At 51.0% G+C, this 12,500-nt stretch overlaps 1 protein-coding gene across 1 annotated transcript in view; it reads right to left on the bottom strand.

The window, feature by feature from the left end:
• Positions 1-6,411: 6,411 nt before the first annotated feature.
• The window catches only part of fasn (fatty acid synthase), a 35,359-nt gene continuing 29,270 nt past the window's right edge, over positions 6,412-12,500 (bottom strand). The window contains 9 exon segments of the mRNA XM_080516912.1: positions 6,412-6,546; positions 7,187-7,438; positions 8,562-8,660; positions 8,767-8,978; positions 9,352-9,561; positions 9,662-9,856; positions 9,976-10,370; positions 10,466-10,557; positions 10,635-10,786. Coding sequence (XP_080373038.1) covers positions 6,424-6,546; positions 7,187-7,438; positions 8,562-8,660; positions 8,767-8,978; positions 9,352-9,561; positions 9,662-9,856; positions 9,976-10,370; positions 10,466-10,557; positions 10,635-10,786 — 1,730 coding nt within the window. The 3' untranslated portion in view covers positions 6,412-6,423.

Here is a 12,500-nt window from a genome sequence, read left to right as displayed (position 1 = left end):
GTGTGTGTGTGTGTGTGTGTGTGTGTGTGTGTGTGTGTGTGTGTGAATATCAACCTCCTCCTCCACCAGCAGGTTCCTCCTCCGTCCAGACGGTGGCAGTAGAGGGAATGTTCCTGGTGAGCGACTGGATCATTAACGACTTTGTTTAGTTTCAATTCCTCGTCTTGGAATCGACAAACGTCATTTAAAAACTGTTGCGAGTCTTTTTGAACCTCTGTGACTCACTGACGACGGCAGAACGAGACGTTCCATTAAAAACAATGTGTGAAAACTGACCCCAACCACCTCTATTGTGAAATTTACTTCCTGGAAATGTGTTCGCGTGGAATAAACTTCTCCTTTTAGTTTGTGTAAATTGTTGCGTAATCCTGTTGCCACATGGCCCAGACCGTTCCAATCCCACGATCTGATCTAAAAATAGTACAGGAGAGGAAATCCACCAAAACAACTCGTCAAGACATCGAATAATTCTTGCCGAGTTGTCTGGGAAGCCGCCGTTAGCCGCTTGCTAGCACACTGCTAACTCCGCCCTGTTAGCCGCCTGCTAACACACTGCTAACTCCGCCCTGTTAGCCGCCTACTAACTCCGCCCTGTTAGCCGCCTGCTAGCACGCTGCTAACTCCACCCTGTTAGCCGCCTACTAACTCCGCCCTGTTAGCCGCCTGCTAGCACGCTGCTAACTCCACCCTGTTAGCCGCCTACTAACTCCGCCCTGTTAGCCGCCTGCTAGCACGCTGCTAACTCCACCCTGTTAGCCGCCTACTAACTCCGCCCTGTTAGCCGCCTGCTAGCACACTGCTAACTCCACCCTGTTAGCCGCCTGCTAGCACGCTGCTAACTCCACCCTGTTAGCCGCCTACTAACTCCGCCCTGTTAGCCGCCTGCTAGCACACTGCTAACTCCACCCTGTTAGCCGCCTGCTAGCACGCTGCTAACTCCACCCTGTTAGCCGCCTACTAACTCCGCCCTGTTAGCCGCCTGCTAGCACACTGCTAACTCCACCCTGTTAGCCGCCTGCTAGCACGCTGCTAACTCCACCCTGTTAGCCGCCTACTAACTCCGCCCTGTTAGCCGCCTGCTAGCACACTGCTAACTCCACCCTGTTAGCCGCCTGCTAGCACGCTGCTAACTCCGCCCTGTTAGCCGCCTACTAACTCCACCCAGTTAGCCGCCTGCTAACACACTGCTAACTCCGCCCTGTTAGCCGCCTGCTAGCACGCTGCTAACTCCACCCTGTTAGCCGCCTACTAACTCCGCCCTGTTAGCCGCCTGCTAGCACACTGCTAACTCCGCCCTGTTAGCCGCCTGCTAGCACGCTGCTAACTCCGCCCTGTTAGCCGCCTACTAACTCCGCCCTGTTAGCCGCCTGCTAGCACACTGCTAACTCCGCCCTGTTAGCCGCCTGCTAGCACGCTGCTAACTCCGGCCTGTTAGCCGCCTGCTAGCATGCTGCTAACTCCACCCTATTAGCCGCCTACTAACTCCGCCCTGTTTGCCGCCTGCTAGCACGCTGCTAACTCAGCCATGTTAGCCACCTGCTAACACACTGCTAACTCTGCCCTGATAGCCGCCTGCTAACACACTGCTAACTCCGCCCTGTTAGCTGCCTGCTAACACACTGCTAACTCCGCCCTGTTACCCGCCTGCTAACACACTGCTAACTCCGCCCTGTTAGCCGCCTACTAACTCCGCCCAGTTAGCCGCCTGCTAACCCACTGCTAACTCCGCCCTGTTAGCCGCCTGCTAGCACACTGCTAACTCCGCTCAGACAGTTGGACAACTCGTCCACGGACAGTGTCCTCGGAGGACAATCCGTCTATAGATGAGAATTCACAATCCTTGGGACAAAATAAATCCTGTTCAATGTAGTTTTACATATTATTTCTAATCGACATCGTATGTATGCTTCATATATCTCGCATATGTCGCTAATGGAGCATCAATTAGCTTCTTCATATTTTATACCAGTTTTAAACTGTGAACCTTTACGTTTTTTCTAACTTCTCCTGCTGTTTTCTGACTTTATGAATTTATAACGGCGGAATTCAAACGGTCGACGTTCAAAATGTAAACGTTGCAGACGTGGTCGTTTTCGTATGTGCCACATAAAAACACAACACTCGGATAGCGGCCCTTTAAATTACATTGTGTGTGTGTGTGTGTGTGTGTGTGTGTGTGTGTGTCCAGGTGCAGCGGTGTGGAAACCTTGTCTGTGGGTTTGTTATGACTTAATTTGTCTCTTCGTGTCTCTGTGAAAACATCAGTCGCCACTAAATGACGGATCATTCCACTACAAACAGCCCTGCAGAGTGGACTCATTCATCAGTGTGTGTGTGTGTGTGTGTGTGTGTGTGTGTGTGTGTGTGTGTGTGTGTCAGTGAGTACAGCCACAGTATGAAAGATGTTTTCATCCCACTTTCCACCACAAACAATCCGCCTGAACCTTGAATAAAAGATCCACAATAAGAAAATACAACAAACTGTCATATTTACCTGAAGTGTCGTTGAATGTAGTGATTTTTTTTTCACATTTAAAAACGAGAATCAAGAACGGCTGACGTTTTTCTTTCCTTACAGTTTCAAGGAAGTTGTTTTTGTTGTTGTTGTTGTTGTTGCAGATTAAACTGATAAAATCCCCGGTAAAACCTAAATCTGAGGAGAACAGAGGCGGAACACTGCTCGTCTGTCAGGGACTGATAAATAACAGAATATAAATAATAAATCTGACGGTAATATTTTGAGAAGAGGCTGATAATGGAGTGTTCAGAGGACAACAAGCTCTCGAGGTGGACGAGAGGAAGTTCAAAGGCAGTGAAGGACTTATTGAGCTCTTTATGACGAGGCGCTAATGAAAGACAACCTGATGATGATGATGATGATGAGGATGAGGATGATGATGATGAGCCACTTCTGTAGAATTCGTTTCCCCAGAGCTCGGCGGGTTGTCGTTTGTCTCCTGGCTCCCTCTGGTGGTGAGAAAGCTGCACTGCAGGACTGAAATCAACTTTTCATTTTATAGACATTTACGATTTTCTAACGACCGACAGAGTAGTTTTTTCACTGTTTACATTATAGCTGCGGTATATGGTTTTATTTTTACGGCATTGAGCTTTTATTTTGGTAACCATAGCAACCAGAAGTTCGGTAACGGAAAAGACGAAAGAAAAGGTTCACGGTTAAGATGGAAAAGGCCACGGAAAACTTTCAAAACTTTAAAGTTTAGCTTCAGTCAATCGGGGAACGAGGTTCGTTATGTTACTGAGAAATATTATGAGCTAATTGGAATGTTTATCATGTAATTGCAATTTGGAACGCTAACCGATGTAATAGCTGCGTAACGGTCAAAATGCAGTCGTAATTATTGTTTACTTGTTTTTATATCCAGCTCTTACGTTGGTTGACGACACGGACGGCAATAAAAGTAATTTCCCACCAGTTCTGGATTTCTACCATATTGACTGGATGCTACAGATTTAATTAATCACACGATTATAATCTCACTTTATTGTTTAAAGACTAAAAGGGAGATCAAACTAACAGCATGTATCATTTATGAAATATGTAAAAAAATCAACTGTTGCCCCTGCTAAAAACATATTTGAATAATTTTGGTTATTTAAAGTAATAATGAAGTAATAATGAAGGAACCTGCGTGATTGTGTATTAATATGGTTGACGCATCATATTAAAGGGGAATGATGTGTTGAATTCATATAAACAGGCGAATAAAACGAGATTCTTTCAAAGATTGTCATATTGACAATCATGAAAACTTTCTAAATGTAATAAATGATGAATAAAGTAAACAATTGAACCAGTTCCTCCGTCAGCCTCAGTAAATTAGTGTCTAAAGTGTTAAAAAGCTAAAAAGATGATTACATAAGAGCGTTAAACGTCTCATTTCAAAGTTTTTATTCGTTGGATTTTGTAAAAGAAACAGTCACGAAGCAGTTTACAATAGAAAAAGAAACCGAACCCGTCATGGACCTGGAAGGTCTCGGGGTTCTGGAGGAACCGGGTCAACGTTCCGGGGGCCTGAGCTCCCCGGCGTGACCTTTGACCTTTGACCCGACGAGCGCCGGTCAGTAACAAACACCACATGACTATATTAGAGCTGCAGAGCGAGCAGGGTTAGGGTCCCCGGCGTGACCTTTGACCTTTGACCTGCAGGATGAGCCTCGCCTGGACTTCAAGGACACAAAATAGAAAAAGTGTCTAATTAAGTTAATGTCTAACAGGGAAGAGTTCTAGGATCCAACAGGGGGAAAAACCAGGTCCAGAACCAGTTCAGCAACCTGGAACGAGGTGAAGGGACACACACACACGCACACACACACACACGCACACACACGCACACACACACACACACACACGCACACACACACACACTTAAAACTACAAACCAGTGATGAATGAATCATTAACGACCTGAATATGAACCAGAACTGCTTAAATAAACCCTCGTCCAGCGTTTCGTCCTCTGTCCAACGTCCAACTGTCCAGAACTGGACGTCCGTCACTGTATTGATCCGCCTCGTTGATTCAAGTGATCGGAAGCTCCGCCTCCGCTCAGCGAGCCAATGGGAGGACATGGAGGTGGAACCAGAAGCAGCTGAAGACCACGAGTACAAAATAAAGATGCAACGTGTGTGTGTGTGTGTGTGTGTGTGTGTGTGTGTGTGTGTGTGTGTGTGTGTGTGTGTGTGTGTGTGTGTGTGTGTGTGTGTGTGTGTGTGTGTGTGTGTGTGTAGGAATGACTTTTGATCTGAGCGGTAACACTGAGAACTCTGGTGTCCATGAAGGACAGGTTTGTTGGTTATATGTCTATGTGAGGATGGTCTGAGACGTCCTCCTGGTCCCTGCTGGTCCCTGCTGGTCCCTCCTGGTCCCTCCTGGTCCCTCCTGGTCCCTGCTGGTCCCTGCTGGTCCCTCCTGGTCTCCAGTGGAGGTGCAGCTCGGTGGAGAGCTTCAGTGTTTACAGTCCCAATGAAAAGAAGTCTGTTGGACAGAAAAAAATTCGGGGACGTCGGCTGAAGGACCAGGGACGACTGAAGGACCAGGGACGTCAGCTGAAGGACCAGGGACGTCGACTGGAGGACCAGAGACGACTGAAGGACCAGGGACGTCGGCTGAAGGACCAGGGACGTCGACTGGAGGACCAGAGACGACTGAAGGACCAGGGACGTCGGCTGAAGGACCAGGGACGTCGACTGGAGGACCAGAGACGACTGAAGGACCAGGGACGTCGACTGGAGGACCAGAGACGACTGAAGGACCAGGGACGTCGACTGAAGGACCAGGGACGTCGGCTGAAGGACCAGGGACGTCGGCTGAAGGACCAGGGACATCGACTGGAGGACCAGAGACGACTGAAGGACCAGGGACGTCGACTGGAGGACCAGGGACAACTGAAGGACCAGGGACAACTGAAGGACCAGGGACGTCGGCTGAAGGACCAGGGACGTCGACTGGAGGACCAGAGACGACTGAAGGACCAGGGACGTCGACTGAAGGACCAGGGACGTCGACTGAAGGACCAGGGACATCGACTGAAGGACCAGGGACATCGACTGGAGGACCAGAGACGACTGAAGGACCAGGGACGTCGACTGGAGGACCAGGGACGTCGACTGAAGGACCAGGGACGTCGGCTGAAGGACCAGGGACGTCGACTGGAGGACCAGGGACGTCGACTGAAGGACCAGGGACGTCGACTGAAGGACCAGGGACATCGACTGAAGGACCAGGGACATCGACTGGAGGACCAGAGACGACTGAAGGACCAGGGACGTCGACTGGAGGACCAGGGACGTCGACTGGAGGACCAGAGACGACTGAAGGACCAGGGACATCGACTGGAGGACCAGAGACGACTGAAGGACCAGGGACGTCGACTGGAGGACCAGGGACGTCGACTGAAGGACCAGGGACGTCGACTGAAGGACCAGGGACATCGACTGGAGGACCAGAGACGACTGAAGGACCAGGGACGTCGACTGGAGGACCAGGGACGTCGACTGAAGGACCAGGGACGTCGGCTGAAGGACCAGGGACGTCGACTGGAGGACCAGTGACGACTGAAGGACCAGGGACGTCGACTGGAGGACCAGGGACAACTGAAGGACCAGGGACAACTGAAGGACCAGGGACGTCGACTAGAGAACCAGGGACATCGACTGGAGGACCAGGGACGCCTGGAGGACCAGGGACGCCTGGAGGACCAGGGACACGTCAACAATGAAAGTGGCCTAATAAACAGATTCTATGTGAAAAAGTGTCCTGAAAACCAATAAAGCAGTTTTCCTGGGCCCTTTAAGAGAAGTGGGAGGATTCAGATCGTTGGCCAAAGTGTCCCCTCCTGTGTGGGGGTGGGGGGGGGGCGTTAGGGGGGGCTGGGGGGGCGTTAGGGGGGCTGGGGGGGTCTAGCTCTTGGGCTCAGACAGCGAGCTGTGGATGAGGCTGCTGATGGACGTCACGCCGTCTCCTTCCAGGAACGTACGGTGGTCGCCCTCGATGACGTGGACCGCCAGCTCGCCGTCACACACCTGATTGGACACGGAGACAAACAGTCCACTAATGTAGAGGTTATGCAGAGTGTGTGTGTGTGTGTGTGTGTGTGTGTGTGTGTGTGTGTGTGTGTGTGTGTGTGTGTGTGTGTGTGTGTGTGTTACAACAACACACTGCCACAAGTAAATATACAGACAATTATTTAATAGCTTGTTTTCCCTTTGTTAGTTTTTTTGTTTTTTTTAATGTCTATGCAAGTTTATATTTGTGTGCCTGAGATTTACACTTTAATACAAAAAAGTGTGTGATTATCTTTTTTTCTTTTCTTCCAGTATTTAAATGTTAAATATTTTTTATCTCCCGACACGTCCTGCTTTCACTTTTCATTCAGTTACTAGAAACAGACATGAACCATATTTCCACTGTGACGTCAGTGGCGGATTGATACGATGACGTCACCGGGAGCGGGATCGCGTGGTGTGTTCAAGGACCACTGAAAACTCGGAATTTGAAACTTCTCAAACTGTTCATTGTGGTTTTAACAAGTCAGCGGCGTTTCTTATGAGTTTTGGGTTGTTTGGAACAATAATAGACTGAAAACTCTCTCTATATTTATATATACAAATAAAATACTACATTTTGACTGTGTGTGTGTGTGTGTGTGTGTGTGTGTGTTACCTCGCCGAGCTTGTAGTCGGCGCCGAGGTTCAGCTCGGCTTCGCTGCTGGTTTTGGCACGCAGCAGCGTCACGCTGCCGCTGTATTTCCCCGCCGGCACGTAGCCGTCGGCCGCCTTCAGCTTGCGGTAGAAGGAAGTGGCGGCGAAGCGCAGCTCGTCCGGCCGCAGGTCGGCGTGTCCGGCGGTGATCAGGTCCACGGCCACGCCCACACGGGCCTCCAGGTCCTCCAGCGGCAGCAGAGACTCCACCAGCTTCAAGACACACAGACGGTCACGGTGGGCGGCGGCAAAACATTCATTTTATAACCTTGACACACGTGGACCTTTGGATTTATTAAAGTCCCAGTGAGATGAAGGTTCCACCTCCAGAACTCTCTGGTGTCTCTTCTAGAACGTTTTCCTGCTAACTGGCTGAAGGGTAAAATGTTAAAACGCGACAATCTGAGAGAAAATAGGCGATAAACGGCGCTAGTTCCTCTGCTGGGCGGAGCTTCTGACAATAACAGAGTGACATCACGAGTTGTGCACACGCCCAAGTTGTGTTTACATTATGGAGGATCAGAGTTTTGACCACGAAGAGGCTGAATTGAACCAGATTTCATCATCATGGTCATTTCAAACCCAGTGATTGATGAAGAAGACACAGAAGGTGGTTCTGCCATCGGTGACCCCGTCTGGAACATGTTTGAGGAAGCAGAAGACGCTTCGTCCTCCATTCGTCCTCGTCTCCTCGCCTCAGCAGCCGCCACTTTTCACCTTTGAGGCTTTGAGGCTCCGGACTTTTGGCAGAACGACTCGGCTTCCTGGATCCAACACGTCCAAGAGCTAGAAGACTGAATCACTGAAGACGAGTCCAGGTGTTACCTGATCGTCTACTCGCCGCCCGAGCTAGCAGCTCCTGCTAGCCGCTCCCGCTAGCCACCCAAGCTAGCAGCTAGCGGCTCCCGCCACCCGTGCTCCTTTTCTCCTCTCTGGTCTCTTCCAGGCTCAATCTTTCATCAAGGCTCATAAAACGCCGACTATAACTTCAAAACACTGTAAAAACTTCTGTATTTAAGAGGAAACAAGCCGATATAAACACAACAGATCGAGATCTGCACAACTCGTGATGTCACACATAGGCTCCGCCCACAATGGCCCACGAAGAAGGATTCCCCCGATTTCCTCGGCTGGAGATTCAAAATTCAAATAACTTTGTTATGCGACAACAGTGGAGGGGCGAGTCGGAGGAACCTTACAAGTAGAACCCCAACTATGGTTTTTTGCAAAGTCGTGTGTTACACTTCACTAGGACTTTAACATCACGTGACACAACCTTCGGTACATCGGTGCGTCGGCCTCAGTGGACCTACAGACGGTGAGATGTAGGGTCTACCTTGTTGTACTCGGTGCCGGTGAACTGCTGGATGAAGGCACACAGAGCTTCAGTCTCGGCCTCAGACTCGTTTCCCGGGGTCAGTTTGGCTCTGTAGCTCTGAGGAACACGTTCGTCACATGGTCACATGGTCGCATCGGTACTGTTCAGGCAAGTACGACCGGAAACGGTCACAGGCGTCTCCTGGTCCGTCCCGCGGCCTCACCTGGGTGTAGGCCGCCACGTAGGAGTGCGAGCCGTCCAGCAGGTACAGATGTTCCACCGGCTGCCGCTCCGCCTGCAGCTGGGAGCACATCTCAAACGCCACGCAGGCCCCGAAGGAGTAGCCGGCGATTCGGTAGGGCCCTTCGGGCTGGACCTGCCGGACACACGTCAGGTAGTACGCTGCCAGAGACTGGATGCTGTCCAGGGGAGCGGCTGCAGGGGGACGACAGAGGACAGGAGACAGAGACGGACACATGTTGAGACTCAAAACATCACAACTCCCTTCAGGCAAGCTGGAAATTCAAATCAGTCACAGGTGAGAAACGCTTCTTGATTCTACTTGAATCCTCATGAGAAATTGTTTCTGATGTTTTTGTTGCCATCTCTTCTGTGTGTGTGTGTGTGTGTGTGTGTGTGTGTGTGTGTGTGTGTGTGTGTGTGTGCATATGAAGTCCATTTACTAACAAACACCCCAGTGTGTCGGTGTGTCTGTCAGACTCCACGGACGAAGGACCACAAATTCAAGGGTAGTTAGAAATGTTGCGCCATCAACCGTCCAACCGGAGAACCGGCGAGGGACGAGTACCTCTGGTGCACTGAAGGCCGTAACAGGGGACGTCCAGCCTGGACGCCAGAGTCCTCAGCGTGGAGACGGAGCCCTCGATGGGATGGACCAGGAACAGCGGCCTCTGCTGGTTGGGCGAGGTGTTGAGCGGCGTGACGGTGGGGCCGCTGGGGTCGACCAGGAGCTGGGCCGGGTCGGAGTCCAGGACGGAGCCCAGGTCGTCCCTCTTGGCTGAGGGGGGCGGAGTCACAGAACGATGAGATGTAGGGAAACGCTTGAAATGTTGTGTGAAACCTTCTGGGGGGGGGGGGGGGTAGGGGGGGCGTGGTACCGTTCGACCCGTCAGGCTTGCTGCTCTGGCCCAGTTGGCGCAGTTTGTTGATGGTGAGCTGGCGGACCTCCCTCATGGCCATGACGATGTCGTAGTCCCGCTCCAGCGTCTGGCGGACCTCCACGCCCATCAGGGAGTCCAGGCCCAGGTCGGCCAGCGACGAGTCGGCGTTCAGGCTGCTCACGTCCCGGACGCCTGGACGGACCGCGACCCCACGGCGAGAAACACACACAAAAAAACCCAAACCATTCAACATTCATCCCCCAGGCCGGACGGCGGAGCTCCGCCCGCTGCGCACGAGCGCTTCCCGTTACCGAGGATGTGGGCGACGGCCGCCACCAGGTCCCCGCTGCCGCCCGCCTCCTTCTGCGCCGCCGTCCTCTCGGCCGGGACGAAGCTGGACGCCACCGGCCGCCGCCTGCAGAGGAAGAAGTCCAGCGCCTCCAGGCAGGAGGCGACGCGCTGGGGCAGCGTGCCGCCGATCACCGTGGCGTTGTCGCCCATCGTCTCCAGCACCACCCCGACGTCGCCGATCGCCCCCCACTGCACCGCCAGCGCCGGCAGGCCGTCCGCGTGGCGCCGCTCGCACACGCGCTCCATGGCGGAGTTGGCGTAGCCGTAGTTGCTCTGGCCGGCGTTTCCCCGGCCGCAGCTGACGGAGGAGAAGGCCACGAAGTAGCGGAGGTCCGGGCAAAGCTTCCTGGTGACTCTGCGGAGAAGGAAGAGGCGGAGCCAATCAGAGGAGGGGGAGCCAATCAGAGGGGGAGGAGCCAATCAGAGGAGCCGTGAGCTCAAGGTGCCTACCGGTCCAGGTTCAGCACGCCGTCACGTTTCGGCCTGTTGACGTCCACGAACAGCTGAGGGCTCAGGTTCTCCAGCATCCCGTCTTTCAGCACCTGACAGGAGCGTTGAGGAATCAGGCGTCGGAGGTCGAAACCGGCTCGGGGGCCAAAAGAGGAAGTTGTCGCGTTACCATGGCGAGGTGGAAGACTCCGCCCACGGGGCCGCCGGCCTGGGCCTCGGCGATCAGCCGCTCCGCCCCGTCCGCCGTCCCCACGTCGCTGGTGGACACCAGGACGTCCACGCCGCCGCTACGCCACTCACACACGCGCTTCTCCTGGTAACCTGCAGGGGGCGACGCAGGGAAACATGGCAGACGCTACAGTCGTTGTTGTTGGAAAGCAGCTCCAGACGAGATGCTTCAAATTAACCCTCGAAATAACTTCAATTATTAGAAAAAGGGCAATCTGAAACGTGTTTGTCCAGTTTTGAATCTTAATATTTCCGTAGAGACGCTTCAGGAGAAGTTCAGGAGAAGTTCAGGAGAAGTTCAGGAGAACTTCAGGAGAACTTCAGGAGAACTTCAGGAGAAGTTCAGGAGAAGTTCAGGAGAAGTTCAGGAGAAGTTCAGGAGAAGTTCAGGAGAAGTTCAGGAGAACTTCAGGAGAAGTTCAGGAGAAGTTCAGGAGAACTTCAGGAGAACTTCAGGAGAAGTTCAGGAGAAGTTCAGGAGAAGTTCAGGAGAAGTTCAGGAGAAGTTCAGGAGAACTTCCAGATAAACGTGAGGGCCAGTTAAAGATTTACTGTGAAGAACCGACACTGAGAAAGTGGAGGATAATTTTTATTGGTTTGGTTTATTGAATCAGAAGCAGTTGATCACAGAAACTAAAGAGGTTTTTAGACAAATATCGACTAAACTGTGGGAGGGTCGGTGATTTTATTTAATTATTATTTCTATACAACATCACTTAAGATTTGGTGAAATTGATAAGAATGGTTTTATTTGAGTTTGTCCTTTTTTCTTATTAACCCTTGGATGCACAACCTACCAATTCCTACACTCGTCCACATGTGGGCTCAAAAATGACCCCACAATACCAGCTTGTTATTCTTCAAAATCTTTAAAACAAAGAGTTGCAATATTTTCACATTCTAGGTATTCCTCAGAAAACATGTTTGTGACATGAGACTATTTGCATTTTTATTTATTTTATAAAATCTTATCTTATCAGACAATTTATACATATACACATATATACAAATGTAAATACGCATTCACACACTTTCTCATATTCTCCCTCTCACCCAGTCATATTCCTCCTCTGGGAGAGAAATGTCAAATATGTGGATATGTTGGGCTTTTCTACTTTGTCTATAAACGCACAAAAAAAAAAGACATTTTTCTCAATGTCCAGATAAGTTTTCCAAACATAAATCTTAATAATGTTTTATTTTATTAACTTTACAATTCTTTTTTACCAAACTATTTCCTTTCCTCCATAAACACAACCAAGTCACACTTAGTGTTTCTCACACACACACACACACACACACACACACACACACACACACACACACACACACACACACACACACACACACACACACACACACACACACACACACACACACACACACACACACACACACACACACACACACGCACCTACACACACACACGCACCTACACACGCACACACACACCTACACACGCACACACACACCTACACACGCACACACACCTACACACGCACGCACACACACACACACACACACACACACACCTACACATACACCTACACTTACACACACACACCTACACTTACACACACACACCTACACTTACACACACACACACACACACACACACACACACATACACACGCACACATACACACGCACACATACACACGCACACATACACACGCACACCTACACGCACACCTACACGCACACACACACCTACACACACACACACACCTACACACCTACACGCACACACACACACACACACTATGTAAATAGTATTTGATGTAGCACTTGTTTGTATTACTTTGTA

Source organism: Blennius ocellaris, assembly GCF_963422515.1.
Source record: "Blennius ocellaris genome assembly, chromosome: 21".
NCBI lineage: Eukaryota > Metazoa > Chordata > Actinopteri > Blenniiformes > Blenniidae > Blennius > Blennius ocellaris.
The sequence above is the reverse complement of the archived record's forward strand: the minus strand, read 5'-3'. Positions and strand labels throughout refer to the sequence as shown.